The sequence below is a fragment of the Triticum dicoccoides genome, chromosome 2A (assembly GCF_002162155.2).
Source record: "Triticum dicoccoides isolate Atlit2015 ecotype Zavitan chromosome 2A, WEW_v2.0, whole genome shotgun sequence".
In the NCBI taxonomy this organism is placed as follows: Eukaryota; Viridiplantae; Streptophyta; class Magnoliopsida; order Poales; family Poaceae; genus Triticum; species Triticum dicoccoides.
In genome coordinates this window covers 490,576,615-490,594,783 of record NC_041382.1, presented here as the reverse complement: position 1 = coordinate 490,594,783, position 18,169 = coordinate 490,576,615, and the positions used below count along the sequence as shown (strand labels likewise).

General features: G+C 42.9%; 1 protein-coding gene across 2 annotated transcripts; it reads left to right on the top strand.

The window, feature by feature from the left end:
- The first annotated feature begins 7,617 nt into the window (after window positions 1-7,617).
- LOC119354993 (probable phosphoribosylformylglycinamidine synthase, chloroplastic/mitochondrial) lies at window positions 7,618-16,384 on the top strand. Of its 2 annotated transcripts, none has more exons than XM_037621760.1 (4): window positions 7,618-7,806; window positions 8,471-8,576; window positions 8,911-13,115; window positions 15,999-16,384. In XM_037621760.1, exons 2-3 carry the CDS (start codon window positions 8,511-8,513, stop codon window positions 13,108-13,110), a joined length of 4,266 nt encoding a protein of 1,421 aa, XP_037477657.1. In that variant the 5' UTR covers window positions 7,618-7,806; window positions 8,471-8,510; the 3' UTR covers window positions 13,111-13,115; window positions 15,999-16,384. The 2 variants fall into 2 exon arrangements, with proteins under 2 accessions (XP_037477657.1, XP_037477658.1); XM_037621761.1 differs by having other exon boundaries at window positions 15,996-16,384.
- Window positions 16,385-18,169: the final 1,785 nt, after the last annotated feature.

Below are 18,169 nucleotides of genomic sequence, written 5' to 3'. Positions count from 1 at the left end.
GCCGCCGTCGCGCCTCCATCGCTCGCCGCCCGGCGCCGCACGCTCGCCATCGCCGTCCACCACCACCGGAGCTCCTCCTCCACCCCGGCGACCTCCACCGCCGCCGCCTCGACGTCCCGCACCAGGGCCCCGCCGGAGCCGCCATCCTCCGCCGCGTCTGGCTCGTCCCGGGCCAGATCCGGTGCCCCCCTCGCCGGAGCGCCTTCCCCTCCAACTCCGGCCGCCGCCCCAGCATTTCCAACGAAGATCCAGCGAACCTCGGTTCGCATGCCACCAAACCCTAGATCCGTTTCGTGAGGGGTATATTTCTCCAAGTCCTTTTCTGCAATATTCTACGCCCCTGTTCATTGCCTCATATCTCGGTTACCGTAGCTCCGTTTCATGCATATGATATATCAAAATGTTCATTTTGAGATGCTCTTCATTTAATTCCATTGTGGAATGCTTGTTTGAGTTCATCTTGATGCCCTAATCATTGATGTAAGAGTGCTATAAAATGTTTCCTACTGTTACTTATCATATCATGGTGATTTGTCATTTTTGCCACATTTGATGTGTGCTTCATACGAGCATGAGCTCTACATGTGTTTTGATCTATGTCATGCCATCTTTACATAGGTGCTTGTCTTGCATTTTTTTATCAATGTGGTGACTAGCACAAGCATGCAAACTAGGCTTCGTGATATTGCTGTTTTCAGTGACTTAGGATTTTGCTAAGTCTTTTGCCTGCTGTTATTTTGATGCCATGTAAACATGATGCTACAGTGAGATCCATGATTATTGTGAGATACTTCAGTAAGGATGTTTTGAACATGTGGTTATGCTCTATCCATCCATGCCCCTATTTGCAATTATGGAGTGCCCTAGAATGTCTTATTCTTGCTCTACTTTTGCTATAAAATGTTCCTGGTAGAATGTTAACATGTTAATCAATATTGCCATAGTTGTTGCTCATGATCCATGCATGCTATGAACTTGATCTTGCCATGGTTAGCTTCATGAACATGTCATCTTGCTGTGGGTATGCTTGTTTTGTCATGCAAGGCTTTTTGATGAGTGTTTTGAGCTCGCAAAGATGCCTTCATAATTCTGTTTATGGCATGCTCTGTTTTTCTGCTAAGTCTGAAACTGTTAATAAAACTTGCTATGTTTACATGGGTGCCATCATATCTTCTGTGCCTTTTTGGCTCATGATCAGTAAGGGACTTTTGATCTATGCATTTATTAGATTCATGCCATGCCTTGTTTTGCTATGATATGTTCCTGTATTATATTGTTTGCTTGCTCTAAACATGGCTTCCTGATGTTATTTCTGGCATGTTAGTATTTTCACCAAGTTTGTGAAGCTGATATCTTTTGCACTTTTGCCATGCTTGTTTGAACCTTCTCTTGTGTGATTTAGCCGTAGATCACTGTTCATGTTTTGTCAAGCATCTTGTGTATATCACTGCCATGTGCGTTTTTGCTATGTTGGAGTGCAGTAGCTTAGTTTCTTGTTGCATTCTAGGTGGCATCGTGCTGTTAATCGTAGAATTGTGCAATTCTTGTTTTGCTTGCCATTTGCAAACCGTGCATCCGTTTCCGGTGATCCTTATATCGATTTCAACCGAAATCATCTCATCTTTCCAGCGGCATAGTTGGTTTGCCAAGTTGATGCCTTGATCATTCTTTTCCTTCCGGAGCACGCATATGCATTGCATATCACATCTCGCATATCATGCCATGTTTTGCATCATGTTGCTTGCGCATTGCACCATGATTGATTGTTGGTCCTTTGCTTGTGTTCTTGCTTTGGGTAGAGCCGGGAGACGAGTACGTGACCGAGGAACCTGTTGAGTACACTTGCAACTCTGAGAACTTTGCAGGCAAGATGACCATACCCTCGAAATCACTTCTATCTTTGCTTGCTAGTTGTTCACTCTATTGCTAAGCCGCGCTACCTACCACTTGCTATATCATGCCTCCCACATTTCCATGTCAAGCCTCTAACCCACCTTTCCTAGCAAACCGTTGTTTGGCTATGTTACCGCTTTTGCTCAGCCCCTCTTATAGCGTTGCTAGTTGCAGGTGAAGATGAAGTTTGTTCCATGTTGGAGCATGGATATTGTTGGGATATCATTATTATCTCTTATTTACTTTAATGCATCTATATACTTGGTAAAGGGTGGAAGGCTCGGCCTTATGCCTGGTGTTTTGTTCCACTCTTGCCGCCCTAGTTTTTGTCATACCGTTGTTATGTTCCTTGATTTTGTGTTCCTTACGCGGTTGGGTGTTATGGGAACCCCTTGACAGTCCACTTTGAATAAAACTCCTCCAGCAAGGCCCAACCTTGGTTTTACCATTTGCCTACCTAAGCCTTTTCCCTTGGGTTCCGCGGACTCAAGGGTCATCTTTATTTTAAACCCCCATGCCAGTGCTCCTCTAAGTGTTGGTCCAAACTGGGCGATGCCCGGCGCCCCCTGGGCAACCAGGGTCTATGCCAACCCAACGTCTTGCCCATCCGGTGTGCCCTGAGAACGAGATATGTGCGACTCCTATCGGGATTTGTCGGCACATCGGGTGGCTTTGCTGGTCTTGTTTTACCATTGTCTAAATGTCTTGTAATTGGGATTCTGAGACTGATCGGGTCTTCCCGGGAGAAGGAATATCCTTCATTGACCGTGAGAGATGCAAGAGTTCTATAAAATGTTTCCTGCTATTACTTATCATATCATGGTGATTTGTCATTTTTGCCACATTTGATGTGTGCTTCATACGAGCATGAGCTCTACATGTGTTTTGATCTATGTCATGCCATCTTTACAGAGGTGCTTGTCTTGCATTTTTTGATCAATGTGGTGTGGTGACTAGCACAAGCATGCAAACTAGGCTTCGTGATATTGTTGTTTTCAGTGACTTAGGATTTTGCTAAAGTATTTTGCCTGCTGTTATTTTGATGCCATGTAAACATGATGCTACAGTGAGATCCATGATTATTGTGAGATACTTCAGTAAGGATGTTTTGAACATGTGGTTATTCTTTATCCATCCATGCCCCTGTTTGCAATTATGGAGTGCCCTAGCATGTCTTATTCTTGCTCTAGTTTTGCTATAAAATGTTCTTGGCAGAATGTTAACATGTTAATCAATATTGCCATGGTTGTTGCTAGTGATCCATGCCCGCTATGAACTTTCTCTTGCCATGGTTAGCTTCATGAACATTTCATCTTGCTGTTGGTATGCTTGTTTTGTCATGAAAGGCTTTGTGATGAGTGGTTTGAGCTCGCAAAGATGCCTTCATAATTCTGTTTATGCCATGCTCTGCTTTTCTGCTAAGTCTGAAACTGTTAATAAAACTTGCTATGTTTACATGGGTGCCACCATATCTTATGTGGCTTTTTGGCTGATGATCACTAAGGGACTTTTGATCTATGCATTTATTAGATTCATGCCATGCCTTTTTTTGCTATGATATGTTCCTGTAGTATGTTGTTTGCTTGCTCTAAACATGGCTTCCTAATGTTATTTCTGGCATGTTAGTATTTTCACCAAATCTGTGAAGTTGATATCGTTTGCACTTTTGCCATGCTTGTTTGAACATACTCTTGTGTGATTTAGCCATAGCTCAGTGTTCATGTTTTGTCAAGCATCTTGAGTACATCACTGCCATGTGCTTTGTTGCTATGTTGGAGTGCAGTAGCTTAGTTTCTTGTTGCATTCTAGGTGGCATCATGCTGTTAATCGCAGAATTGTGCCATTCTTGTTTTGCTTGCCATTTGCAAACCGTGCATCCGTTTCTGATGATCCTTATATCGATTTCAACCGAAATCATCTCATCTTTCCAGAGGCACACATGGTTTGCCAAGTTGATGCCTTGATCATTCTTTTCCTTCTGGAGCACGTATATGCATTGCATATCACATCTCGCATAGCATGCCATGTTCTGCATCATGTTACTTGTGCATTGCACTGTGATTGATTGTTGGTCATTTGCTTGTGTTCTTGCTTTGGGTAGAGCCGGGAGACGAGTACGTGACCGAGGAACCTGTTGAGTACGCTTACGAGGATCAAGCTTTCGGCAACTCTGAGAACTTTGCAGGCAAGATGGCCATACCCTCGAAATCACTTCTATCTTTGCTTGCTAGTTGTTCGCTCTATTGCTAAACCGCGCTACCTACCACTTGCTATATAATGCCTCCCACATTGCCATGTCAAGCCTCTAACCCACCTTTCCTAGCAAACCGTTGTTTGGCTCTGTTGCCGCTTCTGCTCAGCCCCTCTTATAGCGTTGCTAGTTACAGGTGAAGATGAAGTTTGTTCCATGTTGGAACATGGATATTGTTGGGATATCATTATTATCTCTTTTTTACTTTAATGCATCTATATACTTGGTAAAGGATGGAAGGCTCGGTCTTATGCCCGGTGTTTTGTTCCACTCTTGCCGCCCTGGTTTCCGTCATACCGGTGTTATGTTCCTTGATTTTGCGTTCCTTACGTGGTTGGGTGTTATGGGAACCCCTTGACAGCTTGCTTTGAATAAAACTCCTCCAGCAAGGCCCAATCTTGGTTTTACCATTTGCCTACCTAATCCTTTTCCCTTGGATTCTGCGGACTCAAGGGTCATCTTTATTTTAAACCCCCGGGCCAGTGCTCCTCTGAGTGTTGGTCCAAACTGGGCGATGTCCGGCGCCCCCTGGGCAACCAGGGTCTATGCCAACCCGACGTCTTGCCCATCTGGTTTGCCCTGAGAACGAGATACGTGCGACTCCTATCAGGATTTGTTGGCACATCGGGTGGCTTTGCTGGTCTTATTTTACCATTGTCGAAATGTCTTGTAACCGGGATTCCGAGACTGATCGGGTCTTCCCGGGAGAAGGTATATCCTTCGTTGACCGTGAGAGCTTGTGATGGGCTAAGTTGGGACACCCCTGCAGGGTATAAACTGTCGAGAGCCGTGCCCACAGTTATGTGGCAGATGGGAATTTGTTAATATCCGGTTGTAGAGAACTTGACACTTAACTTAATTTAAATGAATCAACCGCGTGTGTAGCCGTGATGGTCTCTTTTCGGCGGAGTCCGGGAAGAGAACACGGTCTTGTGTTATGCTTGAACGTAAGTAGTTTCAGGATCACTTCTTGATCACTTATAGCTTCTCAACTGTGCGTTGCTTCTCTTCTCGCTCTCATTTGCATATGTTAGCCACCATATAAGCTAGTGCTTGCTGCAGCTCCACCTCACTACCCTTTTCTACCCTTAAGATTAAATAGTCTTGATCTCGCAGGTGTGAGATTGCTGGGTCCTTGTGACTCACAGATACTTCCAAAATAGATGCAGGTGCCGATGATGCCAGTGCAGGGGACGCTACCGAACTCAAGTGGGAGTTCGACGAAGACTTGGGTCGCTATTATGTTTTTTTTCCTGATGATCAGTAGTGGAGCCCAGTTGGGACGATCGGAGATCTAGTATTTGGGGTTGTCTTTCCTTATTTTGGTTCCGTAGTCGGACCTTTGGTTGTACTTTGGATGATGTGTGGTTTATTTATGTATTGTGTGAAGTGGCGATTGTAAGCCGACTCTTTATTCCTTTCTTATTCAGTACATGAGATGTGTAAAGATTACCCCTCTTGCGATAAACCTACCATGCGGCTATGCCTCAGATATAGCCGCATTGTGGGTGTTACAGGGGGACGGCCCCACGGCGTGATTCCGCCCACAGATTTGGCCAGAATCGCAGGCGGCGGACGGGCGAAAGCAAAGGCGGGCGACATCGGAAGGAGAAGGGGAAAGACGCGTGCTGAAATGTCCCTCCTGCCAACTGCTTCTTTGGGATGCTGGGCACCGCAGGGGCGAGGGGGAAACCCGCGTATTCGCGGGTTGGGGCCAAGATTTTACCGCGCCCCTCAAAATTTTTTTTACGGGCCAGCCGTATTTGCGGGGTCTGTTTGGGCGGAATTTTCCACGCACCGACCCGCATTTTGACGGTTATTTTGCGGGTCGAGCCTTTTTGCAAGAGTTGCTCTTAGTAACCTGATCAATAAGATCATATACTTTTGACAGAAGGTTCGCCCTTTTAGGAGTAATGACTTTCCTATGTGCATACTTCGGGATGCATGCATCTTTCCAAATGTTAATATTTTGTCTATTTTCAACTTGTTGGACATAGCCATTTTTTAGTGATATTACTCCTACCGTAATGCTTTGCCATGTAAAAAAGGACCTCTTTTTTAATGTTGCATTCATCATGTTGCCATGAGGAAAAATACTTAACTCTCAAGATAGTGGGACATAAAGAATTATGATTGTCAAGAAGACGCCATGCTTGTTTAGCCAACAGTGTAAGGTTGAAACAATGTAAATCCTGAAAACCCATATCTCCTTAATTTTTTAGAACACACATTTTTCACCAAGCCATCCAATGTGTCCTTTTCTAACATTGCCTTCGCCACCCCACTAGAGGGCCAACCCAGTTAGATCTACAGGGAATCTGGTTTTGTGAACCGTCTAGAAAGTTTTGGTCCATTTTATTTCTTTCTTTATAATTTTTGGTTTTATCTTTATTTTTTAGGTTTTATTTTCATTTGAAAAAATAAAATATGTTCATGAAATTTCAAACATGTTCATGTTTTTAAAAATGTTCACAAATTTCAAAAACCATTCAAGAATATCAAAAAATGATTGAAATTAAATTATGTTCGGATTTCTTTAAAAAATCACTTTTCCCAAAAAGTTCTCAAAATTTTGAAAAAAATACCTTTGAAACTTTTTGAATAAAATTCATGTTTTTCTCGAAAACCAAAATAAAATCAGAGGATAAAAACGAAAATACCAGTGGAAGCACTCACCACACCACGTCCGCTAGATGGGCTAGCTTAGTCACGACGCCGACGTGATTGTACCTATACTAATATAAAAATACCCAAAAAGGTAGAATTCAATTAACCTACATCATCAAATTAACCCGAAAGAAAAGGTAGAATCCAATTAACCTACACCATCAAACTATGCCAATCCAACGACTATTGATCCAGTGATTAACGCTCGACATGTTTAATATGCAATTAATATCATATAAAATATCAATGTCTGTGTTAATTATATAATTAACGCATACCCGGTATCCTATCTAATATAAACATCTATGTTAATCATATAATTAATGCATAATTTATATCTTATCTAATATAAACATTCAATTAACATAACAGATATCTTAGAAATAATTTTCTCACCAATACTAACCTGTATTGTACGTATACATTTACTAGTCGCTACAAAAGATACTACATATTAGTTCAGTCACATGAGCAAAGGCTATCCAGAATAATACCATGTGACACTTGTGGTAAACAATCAACTCACTCCGTTCCTAAATATTTATTTTTAAAAAAAATTCAACAATTAAGTACATACAAAGTAAAATGAATAAATCTGCACTCTAAAATATGTCTATATACATCCGTATGTGATAGTCTATTTAAAATGGCACAAATATTTAGGAATCGGAGGGAGTACCTATTTATGAACAAGAAAAATGCTACCCGGAATAATATGCCCAGAAAACGAAAGGGAAGTTATTCCTACAGGATAGGGGAGAAAGAAAAACGATTCCATCGAATCGAAGAGGGAAAAAGGAAAGGTAAAACGAGCGGAGGACACCCTTCTCGCCGCTGTCCTCGCGCTAGTGCTGTCCTCGTGCTCTGTGCCACTGTGCGGCGCGGCGGCCTCGTGCGAGACCCGGCGGCAAGGAAGCGAGGGCGTGCAGCCAAGGACGCGGGCGCGGCGAGTTCGGCGGCCGCCGACTACGTGCTGGTCTGCAGGATACAGCCAGGTCGGCCTCTCAATCTCGACGCCTTGTTCTCAGTTTCAATCTAATACAAAGTTTCTTTTCCGGGATGGATATTCCAATCTGGCCAGCTTGCTGTGGGTTTTGCTTGCCATGTGATGGGCTATCAGCTGTAGCCTCCGCCCTCCAGTATGAAAAGAAAACTGGTAGTAGTTCAACACTTCAACTGACGGGGGGTGATGCTAGATTCTGGGGTTCCACTAAGCGCTCGCGCACTGGGCTCGTGAAATAAGATAGCCCAACATAAGATTTCATGCCACGCGCAGCAGTAAATCTTTCCTTGTGCTGAACGCTTCCTGTTCGGTGCACAAAATGCCAGTCATCTGATTTGTGCGTTCATTGCGTGGGTGTGTAATTTATACAGATATGCACCGCTCATCTTTTGATGTTGTTATGACTGCAGTGGAGAGAATTTGCTGAGCACTTGTTAGAACCGGTTAACAGTATCCATATGCAAGGATTTTGGTCTTGGCATGTGTACGCGTATACGCTAGCCTTTAGCATATATAGTTAAAATATAATGAGAGAAATTATTGGTCTCACCACCTGCAGATGATATAAAATATAATATCTACGTAGTTTCATACTACCTACTAGAATTTTTTTTGAGTTATGTTCAATAGCTGACTTACTCTTCCATGCTTTACAGGTTTTGGGAGTGTCTATTATCTCTCAGGATTGCCTGAAATATGACATCTCCAGGTGAAATGACAGGAGCCAGTATGCTGCGCCTTCAGTGTTTTCCTAGTAATATGGTATGCACCCAGTTAAATCACTTTGTCAATTGATTTCTATTGGGTGCAGTTTGATCATCCTTCTTTGACCAGCAGTTATGCCAACCTGAGTTATATTACACAAAAGTGGTACTGTTGGGTTCGTATTATCGTATTCCACCTCATTTTCCAGCGACTGTGATTCTGTAAATTTGAAAAAGTATTGTATGCGAAATCTATGGTCAAAGTTCAAGTTAAGAAAGTCAAACTGTGCCTTACATAAATCAACAGAGGGGCTAGTACCTAGTTTACTTATGCTTCTGTTTTCTGTATTTAACCTTTTCATTCGCTTATATTATATGTATGCTCTGCTTAGGTAAAACAAAGTCCTGGTTTCATCTCTGCAAGAAATCATTGGCTGAGAAGGTCACGAATGGTTCGACACTGCTTGGACCTACGGCATCTTTGCAGGCTACCTAAACAGAGAGGTACTGTTCCAAATAAGCGACCAAGGCATGCTCCTAGTGCTTCAGTATATAGGGGCGTTATTAGCCCATTGCTAGAGGAATCGGTTGATGAGGCGGAGTCAAGATCAAGGATTATTCACTTTTACCGTAAACCACTACTTCAAGACAATGAGACTGAGGAGTTACTCAAGAAAGTTCAGGCAAAAGTTTCTTGTAATATTATTGACATACAGACTGAGCAATGTTTTAATGTGGAATTGGAGAAGGCACTAGCGTCTGATAAGCTTGCAACACTTCAGTGGCTCCTTGCAGAAACTTATGAACCTTATAACTTACAAACAAGGAGCTTTCTTGAGGAGGAAATCAGTAGCAGCCCTTATTCTGTCCTTGTTGAGGTTGGACCACGGATGACATTTTCAACTGCTTTCTCAACCAATGCCGTCTCAATTTGTAAAGCTCTATCATTAGTAGAAGTAACTCGCTTGGAGAGATCTCGAAGATATCTTTTGCACTTTCAGCCTGGCAGTGGAGAACTTGATGAAAGCCAACTCAACAGCTTTGCTGCTTTGGTTCATGACAGAATGACAGAATGTGTTTATCCTAGCAAGCTCACATCATTTTGGTCGGATGTAGTTCCAGAACCTGTCAGTGTTATACCAGTCATTGAAAGGGGAAGGGAAGCATTGGAGGAAATAAATATGAAAATGGGGCTTGCTTTTGATGAGCAAGATATTAAATACTACACCCACCTCTTCAGAGACGACATCAAGCGCAATCCAACTACTGTGGAGCTTTTTGATATAGCGCAATCCAATAGTGAACACAGCAGGCATTGGTTTTTCAACGGAAAGCTTGTGATAGATGGAGAGACCATGGCTAGTACTTTGTTCCAGTTAGTGAAGAGCCCCTTGAAGGCCAACCCTAATAACTCTGTAATTGGTTTCAAGGACAACTCAAGTGCAATAAAAGGACACCCAGTAAATCATCTACGTCCATCACTTCCTGGTTCCACTTCACCGTTATCCCTCATGATGCGTGAGCTTGACATTCTGTTCACAGCAGAAACCCATAATTTTCCATGTGCTGTGGCACCTTACCCAGGAGCTGAAACAGGTGCAGGTGGCCGCATAAGGGACACACATGCCACTGGAAGAGGTTCTTTTGTCGTTGCTTCCACTGCTGGTTATTGTGTTGGAAATCTTCGAATGGAAGAATTTTATGCACCTTGGGAGGATTCATCCTTTTCATACCCATCGAACTTAGCTTCTCCTTTGCAGATCCTTATTGATGCCAGTGATGGTGCTTCTGACTATGGTAACAAGTTTGGTGAGCCTATGATTCAGGGATTTACAAGAAGCTTTGGTACAAGGTTGCCAAATGGGGAGCGTCGAGAGTGGTTAAAGCCAATAATGTTCAGTGGAGCAATAGGCCAGATTGATCATGCACATATAGATAAGGGGGATCCAGAAATTGGCATGCTAGTTGTGAAGATTGGTGGTCCAGCATATAGAATTGGTATGGGTGGTGGTGCTGCCTCAAGTATGGTTAGTGGACAGAATGACGCAGAGCTTGATTTCAATGCAGTGCAGCGCGGAGATGCTGAGATGTCACAGAAACTGTATCGTGTTGTCAGGGCATGTGTAGAAATGGGAGAGAAGAACCCAATTATCAGCATTCATGACCAGGGTGCTGGTGGAAATTGCAATGTTGTGAAAGAAATAATCTATCCTAAGGGTGCTGAAATTGATATCCGTAAAATTGTCGTTGGTGATCATACATTGTCTGTGTTGGAGATCTGGGGTGCTGAATACCAGGAACAAGATGCATTGTTGGTGAAGCCTGAGAGCAGAAGCCTGTTGGAGTCACTTTGTGAGAGAGAAAGAGTTTCAGTGGCTGTCCTTGGGGAAATTGATGGCAGTGGAAAGATTGTTTTGATCGATAGTGCTGCCGTGGAGTATGCCAAGTTGAATGACCTTCCCCCTCCCGTCCCCGTTGTTGATCTTCAGCTTGAAAAGGTTTTAGGAGATATGCCTCAGAAGACGTTTGAATTTAAGAGAATTTCTCGATTGGGTGAGCCCTTAGATATTGCACCTGAGGTCACGCTAATGGATATTCTTAAGCGAGTATTGAAGCTGCCTTCTGTATGTTCAAAGCGTTTCTTGACCACAAAGGTTGACAGGTGTGTGACAGGTCTTGTTGCACAACAGCAGACAGTTGGTCCTCTCCAACTTCCACTTGCCGATGTCGCTGTGATTGCACAGACATACACAGATCTGACAGGTGGTGCTTGCGCCATTGGAGAACAACCAATGAAGGGTTTACTTAATCCTAAGGCCATGGCAAGGCTTGCTGTTGGGGAGGCCTTGACCAATCTGGTTTGGGCTAAAGTTACATCACTTGCTGATGTCAAAGCAAGTGGTAACTGGATGTATGCTGCAAAGCTTGATGGAGAAGGAGCAGATATGTATGATGCCGCTGTTGCGTTGGCTGACTGCATGATTGAACTTGGTATTGCAATTGATGGTGGAAAAGACAGCCTTTCTATGGCAGCTCAATGTGACGGTGAGGTAGTCAAGGCTCCTGGCAATCTTGTTATCAGTGCTTATGTGACCTGTCCTGATATAACTTTGACCGTCACTCCAGATTTAAAGCTGGGAAAGGATGGTGTCTTGTTACATATTGACCTGGCTAAAGGAAAACGGCGGCTTGGTTGTTCTGCTCTCACACAAGCGTTTGACCAAATTGGAAATGACTGCCCAGACATAGAAGATGTTCCTTACTTGAAGAAAGTATTTGAGGCTGTTCAGGAATTGCTTGGTGAACGTCTTATTTCGGCCGGTCATGACATTAGTGATGGTGGGCTTATTGTTACTATTCTTGAGATGGCATTTGCTGGCAACTGTGGTGTTAACCTCAACATTGACTCAAAAGATAGTGGCCTTCTACAAGCACTTTTTGCCGAGGAGCTTGGTCTTGTCATTGAAGTTCACTCAAATGACCTTGCTGCTGTAAAGAAAAAGCTTCAAGCAGCAGGCGTCTCTGTTAACGTAATAGGAGAAGTAAATACAACACCAGAGATAGAGCTGGTTGTTGATGATGAGATGTGCCTGAATGAAAGCGTTTCAGACCTCAGGGATTTGTGGGAAGAAACGAGCTTCCAGCTTGAGGAGCTACAACGGCTGAAGTCTTGTGTCAAGCTTGAGAAAGAAGGCTTAAAAAGCCGAACATCTCCTTTGTGGCATCTGTCTTTCACCCCCAACTTCACAGACAAGGAGCAATTGACTGCGTCATCTAAACCGAAAGTTGCCATCATTCGCGAAGAAGGGAGCAACAGTGATAGGGAAATGGCTGCTGCATTCCATGCTGCTGGATTTGAACCATGGGACATTTCAATGTCAGACCTCTTGAATCAGAAGGCCTCTCTAGTGGAATTCCGTGGGATTGCATTTGTTGGCGGTTTTAGCTATGCTGACGTTCTAGATTCGGCAAAAGGCTGGGCAGCTTCTATCAGGTTCAACCAGCCTCTCATACAGCAGTTCCAGGAGTTCTACAACAGGCCAGACACATTCAGCCTTGGAGTGTGCAACGGCTGTCAGCTCATGGCCCTTCTCGGTTGGGTGCCAGGACCAGGTATCGGAGGTTCTCTTGGTCCAGGTGGAGACATGGCCCAGCCAAGGTTCATTCACAATGAATCTGGCCGTTTTGAGTGCCGCTTTACCAGTGTGGCCATAGGGGAATCTCCTGCTATAATGTTCAGAGGCATGGAAGGCTCTACCTTGGGCATTTGGACTGCTCATGGTGAAGGGAGAGCCTTGTTCCCAGATAAAAATGTTTTATCTGGTGTTGTTAACTCTAATCTGGCTCCTCTGAGATATTGTGATGACACTAACAATGCCACCGAAGTCTATCCTTTTAACCCTAATGGTTCTCCTCTTGGTATCGCGGCCCTTTGTTCCCCTAATGGAAGGCACCTTGCTATGATGCCACACCCAGAGCGTTCCTTCATGATGTGGCAATACCCATGGTACCCCAAGGAATGGCAGGTTGAGAAGGGTGGTCCGAGTCCTTGGTTGCGCATGTTCCAGAATGCACGAGAATGGTGTTCATAGAGCAGGTAAACCTAACTCCCGAAACATTTTCTCCTTGTTTTGGTCTCTTATGTAAGTAGATCCTCTGTTTAAAAAAAAAGGCTCCTCTGTTGCTAGCTGTAAGCTGCTACATCATGTTGCAGAATTCATATTTGGAATCATAAGTTAAGGTTGTCAAATAATTTATATTTAAGTAACATATTATTTATTCATTTTCGATTTACATCTTATTTTGTTTGTGTCAGAAGTTTTAGTGCTGTATATTCCAATACTAGCATGTGTATGCCAACAAAAATATAAGCATGGCTTAGTTGTTTAGGGCATGTCTAGCAGATCCCTCATCGTATCTCCTATCCTCTAACAACTATTTTTTAGGGGATTAAACTTTTCTTCATCTAGCAGATCCCCCAAAACTTAACCCCCCCCCCCTCCCCCCCAAATTTTCTTTTGCTCTTTTTTTCTTCAAATGTTTGCATACAAACTTCATTTGGACATATATTTTCATAACATATATAATTCATAACTTGATCTAGGATACATATCAATTATAATGTTGCACATTAAGAACTGTTGCTGCTGATTCAGGGTACATATTAGTAAGAACATACTTAGTAGCTTCTCTAGCTAATGGCCTACACTAAGAACATCATCAGTGCAATGGCTCCCACAAGAACTGTTGCTGCTGATCCAGGGAGTATGAACCAAATCATTGCAGCAGCGAGTGCAAGGCAAAGCTTCTTAAATTTCTTTCTCTGGGCTTGCATCTCGTTGATTTGATCTTGCTTCTCGTTGATTTGGATTTGCTTCTCGCATGCGTCTATCAGCGGATCATCTAGCTTCTCTCTCAGTGATCGATAGTAGTAGTAGTAGTCTAGCATCTGGTTATGTAAAGCTTTATGACCCATATCCATGTGCTGCAAGAGAATACTCTCTGTGTGTGTGTGTGTAATGTTCTGAGCAAAATAGGCTAGAGAGTGGCTTTTTGTGGGATCAAAAGCTATAGTTTTGTGGGATAACCGTTTGAGGGGTCTGCTAGCTGGGGTTAATCCCCAAAACCAGACATTTTCACCCTAAATCTGACTTTTTGGGGATCTGCTAGAGATGCCCTTGATGCAGTAGATGGGTCTGATATCTTATGCAGTCTTACCATGCTATAAAGTAAAGCCTTATTTGTTGAACTGTGTTACCAAATAATGGATTGCTATCTTGTGTAGCACTTCTTTAGGTTAGTTGATATTGCTGTTATTGTTTAGCCATATGTGCCGTTCCTTTGTCGTATTGCCAGTTACCACATTCTTGTGGATAGAGAATCTCCATCAGAGAAGCATACAATACATTACAGTGACCCTTGTCAACATTTTTGAGGTCTTGTATTCAGTGTTCCTCTAAAACCCGTCCGGTGGTTTCGGACGCATTCTGATTACATTCGGAATCTGACCATCCGGGACGTCACTCAGCAAGCACCCGGCCTGAGTGATGGTGCTGTGACGTTCATACATTTGATACTACGAACTAAGGACATTGCACTTGTCCCTATATCTCTGATTGGTTTTGTGGCCCGTTGCTAATGCGTACACTGTGATTATCACATTAACAGCAATTAGTTTAAAATCTATGTCTGTTTGCTATCAATTTGATTGCTAGATTGTTCATGTGTGATTTGCAGAAGCATACACTTCGTTATGTCGGTACTTTGCGTGTCAATTTCCATGATTGTTTCCCCAGCCTCCACCATCTTACCAAATTACTTTTGCTCGACTAGGGTCAAACTTCTAACTTAACATTCAAATGAAGCTGTGTACTTAACATTATCACACGGCCAGTTGCATTGAGCATAAGTCAAACAAGCTATTTATGCTGCCAGCCTGATGAGTCATGACGCACCTTCAGGCTATATGTGTCACCTGGCATGTTTTCACCAGGCCTAGCCTGTGATGTTGCATCGCAACCTATGTAGATTACTTCATCTTTCTTCACATATCCATCCTTGTTGGGGGAATCTGTTGGATATTTGATGTGCATATTTTTGCTTCTTTTAGTATTTTTCTGTTCTCATATGTTAAACCTCTATTTGTTTGGAGTGTTTTCTCTTTGTTTTCTATTTTTTGCAACTAGTACATGTACCAATTGTTCCAGATAGTAGACACTGAATGCTACCTATGCTCCTCTAAATAGTTTTCATACTCACATTGAATCACATGACTATAATCAATAAAGCTAGTATATGGTGTTTAGATATTAGATGCATGCTATATTACATTGACGATGAACTTTCAAGCTAAACTAGTTTGACTCCTGAGGAGAAAAGAAGCTTTAGATATTTCAGCATGGTCTAGAATCTAGATGATGCATATCCTGGGAAACAAAGCTGGTTATTATCATCTTACGGAAATTATTATCTGGTAACATTGCAGTCATGTCTCGGTCTAATGAGGTGGTCGACATCGATCTGTCATTGGAAGTGCTGTTTAGCATATTCATTATGTATAGATCTGGATGTTTCAGGTCCATTACAAGTCCATGTTTGATCTTTTTTCAACTTTCGAACTGAGAAAACAGTTATTTGTTTATTCCTGCGACTGCATAATAATCTGCGGCCCTGCTCGTATTGCTAGCTGTGGCTAATTAATGTACTTCCAAAACTGACTCTGTTACTGACCACTCAATAGTGGATGTGCTTCTATCCATTGCTGCTTGCTCAACTGGGACCATATTAAAAAGCTCTTTGTTGGTGATGTATTATGCACATGATTGAAATAGGGTCTACAGAATAAATTCCCCCCATGATGTGCTGTGTTGTGTTGCTCGAAAGATGGGAGTCATGTTGTTGGTTTTTTCTTTTTCCCTTCTAGATACAAAAGAAAAATCAATAAATGTGTTACTAATATGGTATTTTTTTCTGCAAGAAGAAAAATGGTGGTCGCTGGTGCTACACCGTATCCTGCCCGCAGGGACCTGGATGGACATTTTCTCTTCGGGAGTTGAGCCTGGATAACCCAATAATCTCTGTTCAGTTGCTAGAGCTTCTCCCAGCATGATTTGTGGCAATACTAGGGCTATCATCATGATTTGCAATAATCATAGGGTTATTTTTGAACGTGCTATAATAAGTGGTTGTCAGCGGTTATGCTCCGACCATGGTTGAACACTTAATATCTATTTTGTATACCCGATTTCCGCCCCTTTAATGTTCTGCTTAGCTAAAGCTCGTGTTGTGCAATCCTCTATTCTGTAGACAGTACCGAAAGAAGCTCTCTAAAGGGTTATTCTGAAATAACGGGAGATTTATATCTAAGTTATTATCTAGCGTACGTATTTTGATTTCTATGACATAAATTAGAATCTTGCCTAGTTTTATTGGTTGACATTCAGTTCTCGTATGCATACCTGTTTTCTGACGCTGATCTGCCGCTGCTCTGGCGAATTGTTATGATCCAAATTCGCAGGTTCAACCATGAAGAATGGCTCCTGGCTGAGGAGAGGAGACACTGATGGGAATGCTATGCCCCCTAGTTATTTGTTGGTGACGCTTCAACTATTGCGGTCCTTGGAATGGGAAACAGGGCATAAAAGAGGGTTGATTGAAGCGAGTACAGAATGATTATGCTGCCCAGCATATTGGCTGTCAGAACTTTTCTGCTCCTCTTGTTTTCACCAGCAGCCATTTGGGTGTTTTATTTTTACATGATACTGATCTGACTCAACGGTCACCCTACCATTATAGCAAATCATTCTTTTGGCGTAATTTCTGTAGACATTTCTCGCAGCAAGTAAATTAGTCATCTTTTGACTCCGGACTTACGAAATACTGTACCTACCTAAGTCCCAAAACCTTTTTGAAACAAGTAATTTCGGCGTATTTTCAGTTTCTAACACTTTTAGGTCATTTTTTTTGTGAGAACACTTTCAGGTCATTAATCATGTACGTACTATCCAACAATCTCACCCCTAGTAAGAAGTTGAAGCTGGAACTGGGTCACCAGATACGCCATTCAGTTGTGTGTAACATGGCTTTGCTTGCATAGTGCCTTGTGTTATCAGTCTCTCTGTTAGTCTACAGGTAGGAGACTACAGTTCTAGCTTGAGCAAATATGGATTCCGGCTACTTTACCATTTTTTTAGTACTGAAAGATTGCATATCTTTTCATTGATAGGTCCACTTGCCAAAAAAAATGCCATGTATTTTGTTGAGCCTAACTTTAAGATTAGTCAACCCCTAGCCACAAACTTGATGTGTTGAGTTGATTGGAAAGGAGATAGAGAGGATCATCACATCATTAGACACTCACTAAGCATGGCTGGTGACGCACTCCAGCATTAATGAAGAGGACATGGCATGCTACAAGACTAAAGGCGAGGCGATGCGATGCCCTTTACAGCCAAGGCCCCTGTCATCTGTCGCGCTCGGCGCTCAGTTGCTGAATCCCGCATGGCCCCTCCCATCCCAAAGCATTAGTGGCTTCTCGATGTGCAGACATGAACGTAATGCCGCATGTGTTCCCTTCTTTTCGTGGACGGAAGGAGCAGCAGCCAGCCGGCCATTTGTTCCCGGTGAGCATGCATTATTTGCCCAGGGCCATGCCATGTGTTCCTAATTGATACGCCTCTATCCATCCATCAATCAACACTGTTTCTATCCTCTTCTTTTCACTCCTTTGTGCGTCATTCTGTTGGTCTATATGGATTGCTTTGTTTGGTTGGTTGCTGATCAAGTGATCAGCATGGATCAGAGATGAATGAATAAACCTTTGCCTTTTTCCCTTGGGTGGTCCTTGCCTGTGCACATGATTGGAGCTGGGTCCACCCCCATAAGCCATATGGCATGCTGCGTTTCAGTCGTCTCCCGCTCCCGCTCCTCTTGAGTGAAACGGAGGTAGAGAGATGTGTGCATGTGTTGCTGATATAAATGCTGTCATCTGTTTTTCATGTGCCATTCAAAGGAATTGAGCTGGATGGGGTTGATGAGTCTGCATGCAAGCCGGCGCTGCGATGATGGGGGGATCATCTCAGCATCATTTCCATCCAATTGGGCTAGCTCAGGATTTTCCTTGATGTTCAGACCCACATTATGCATCTGCAA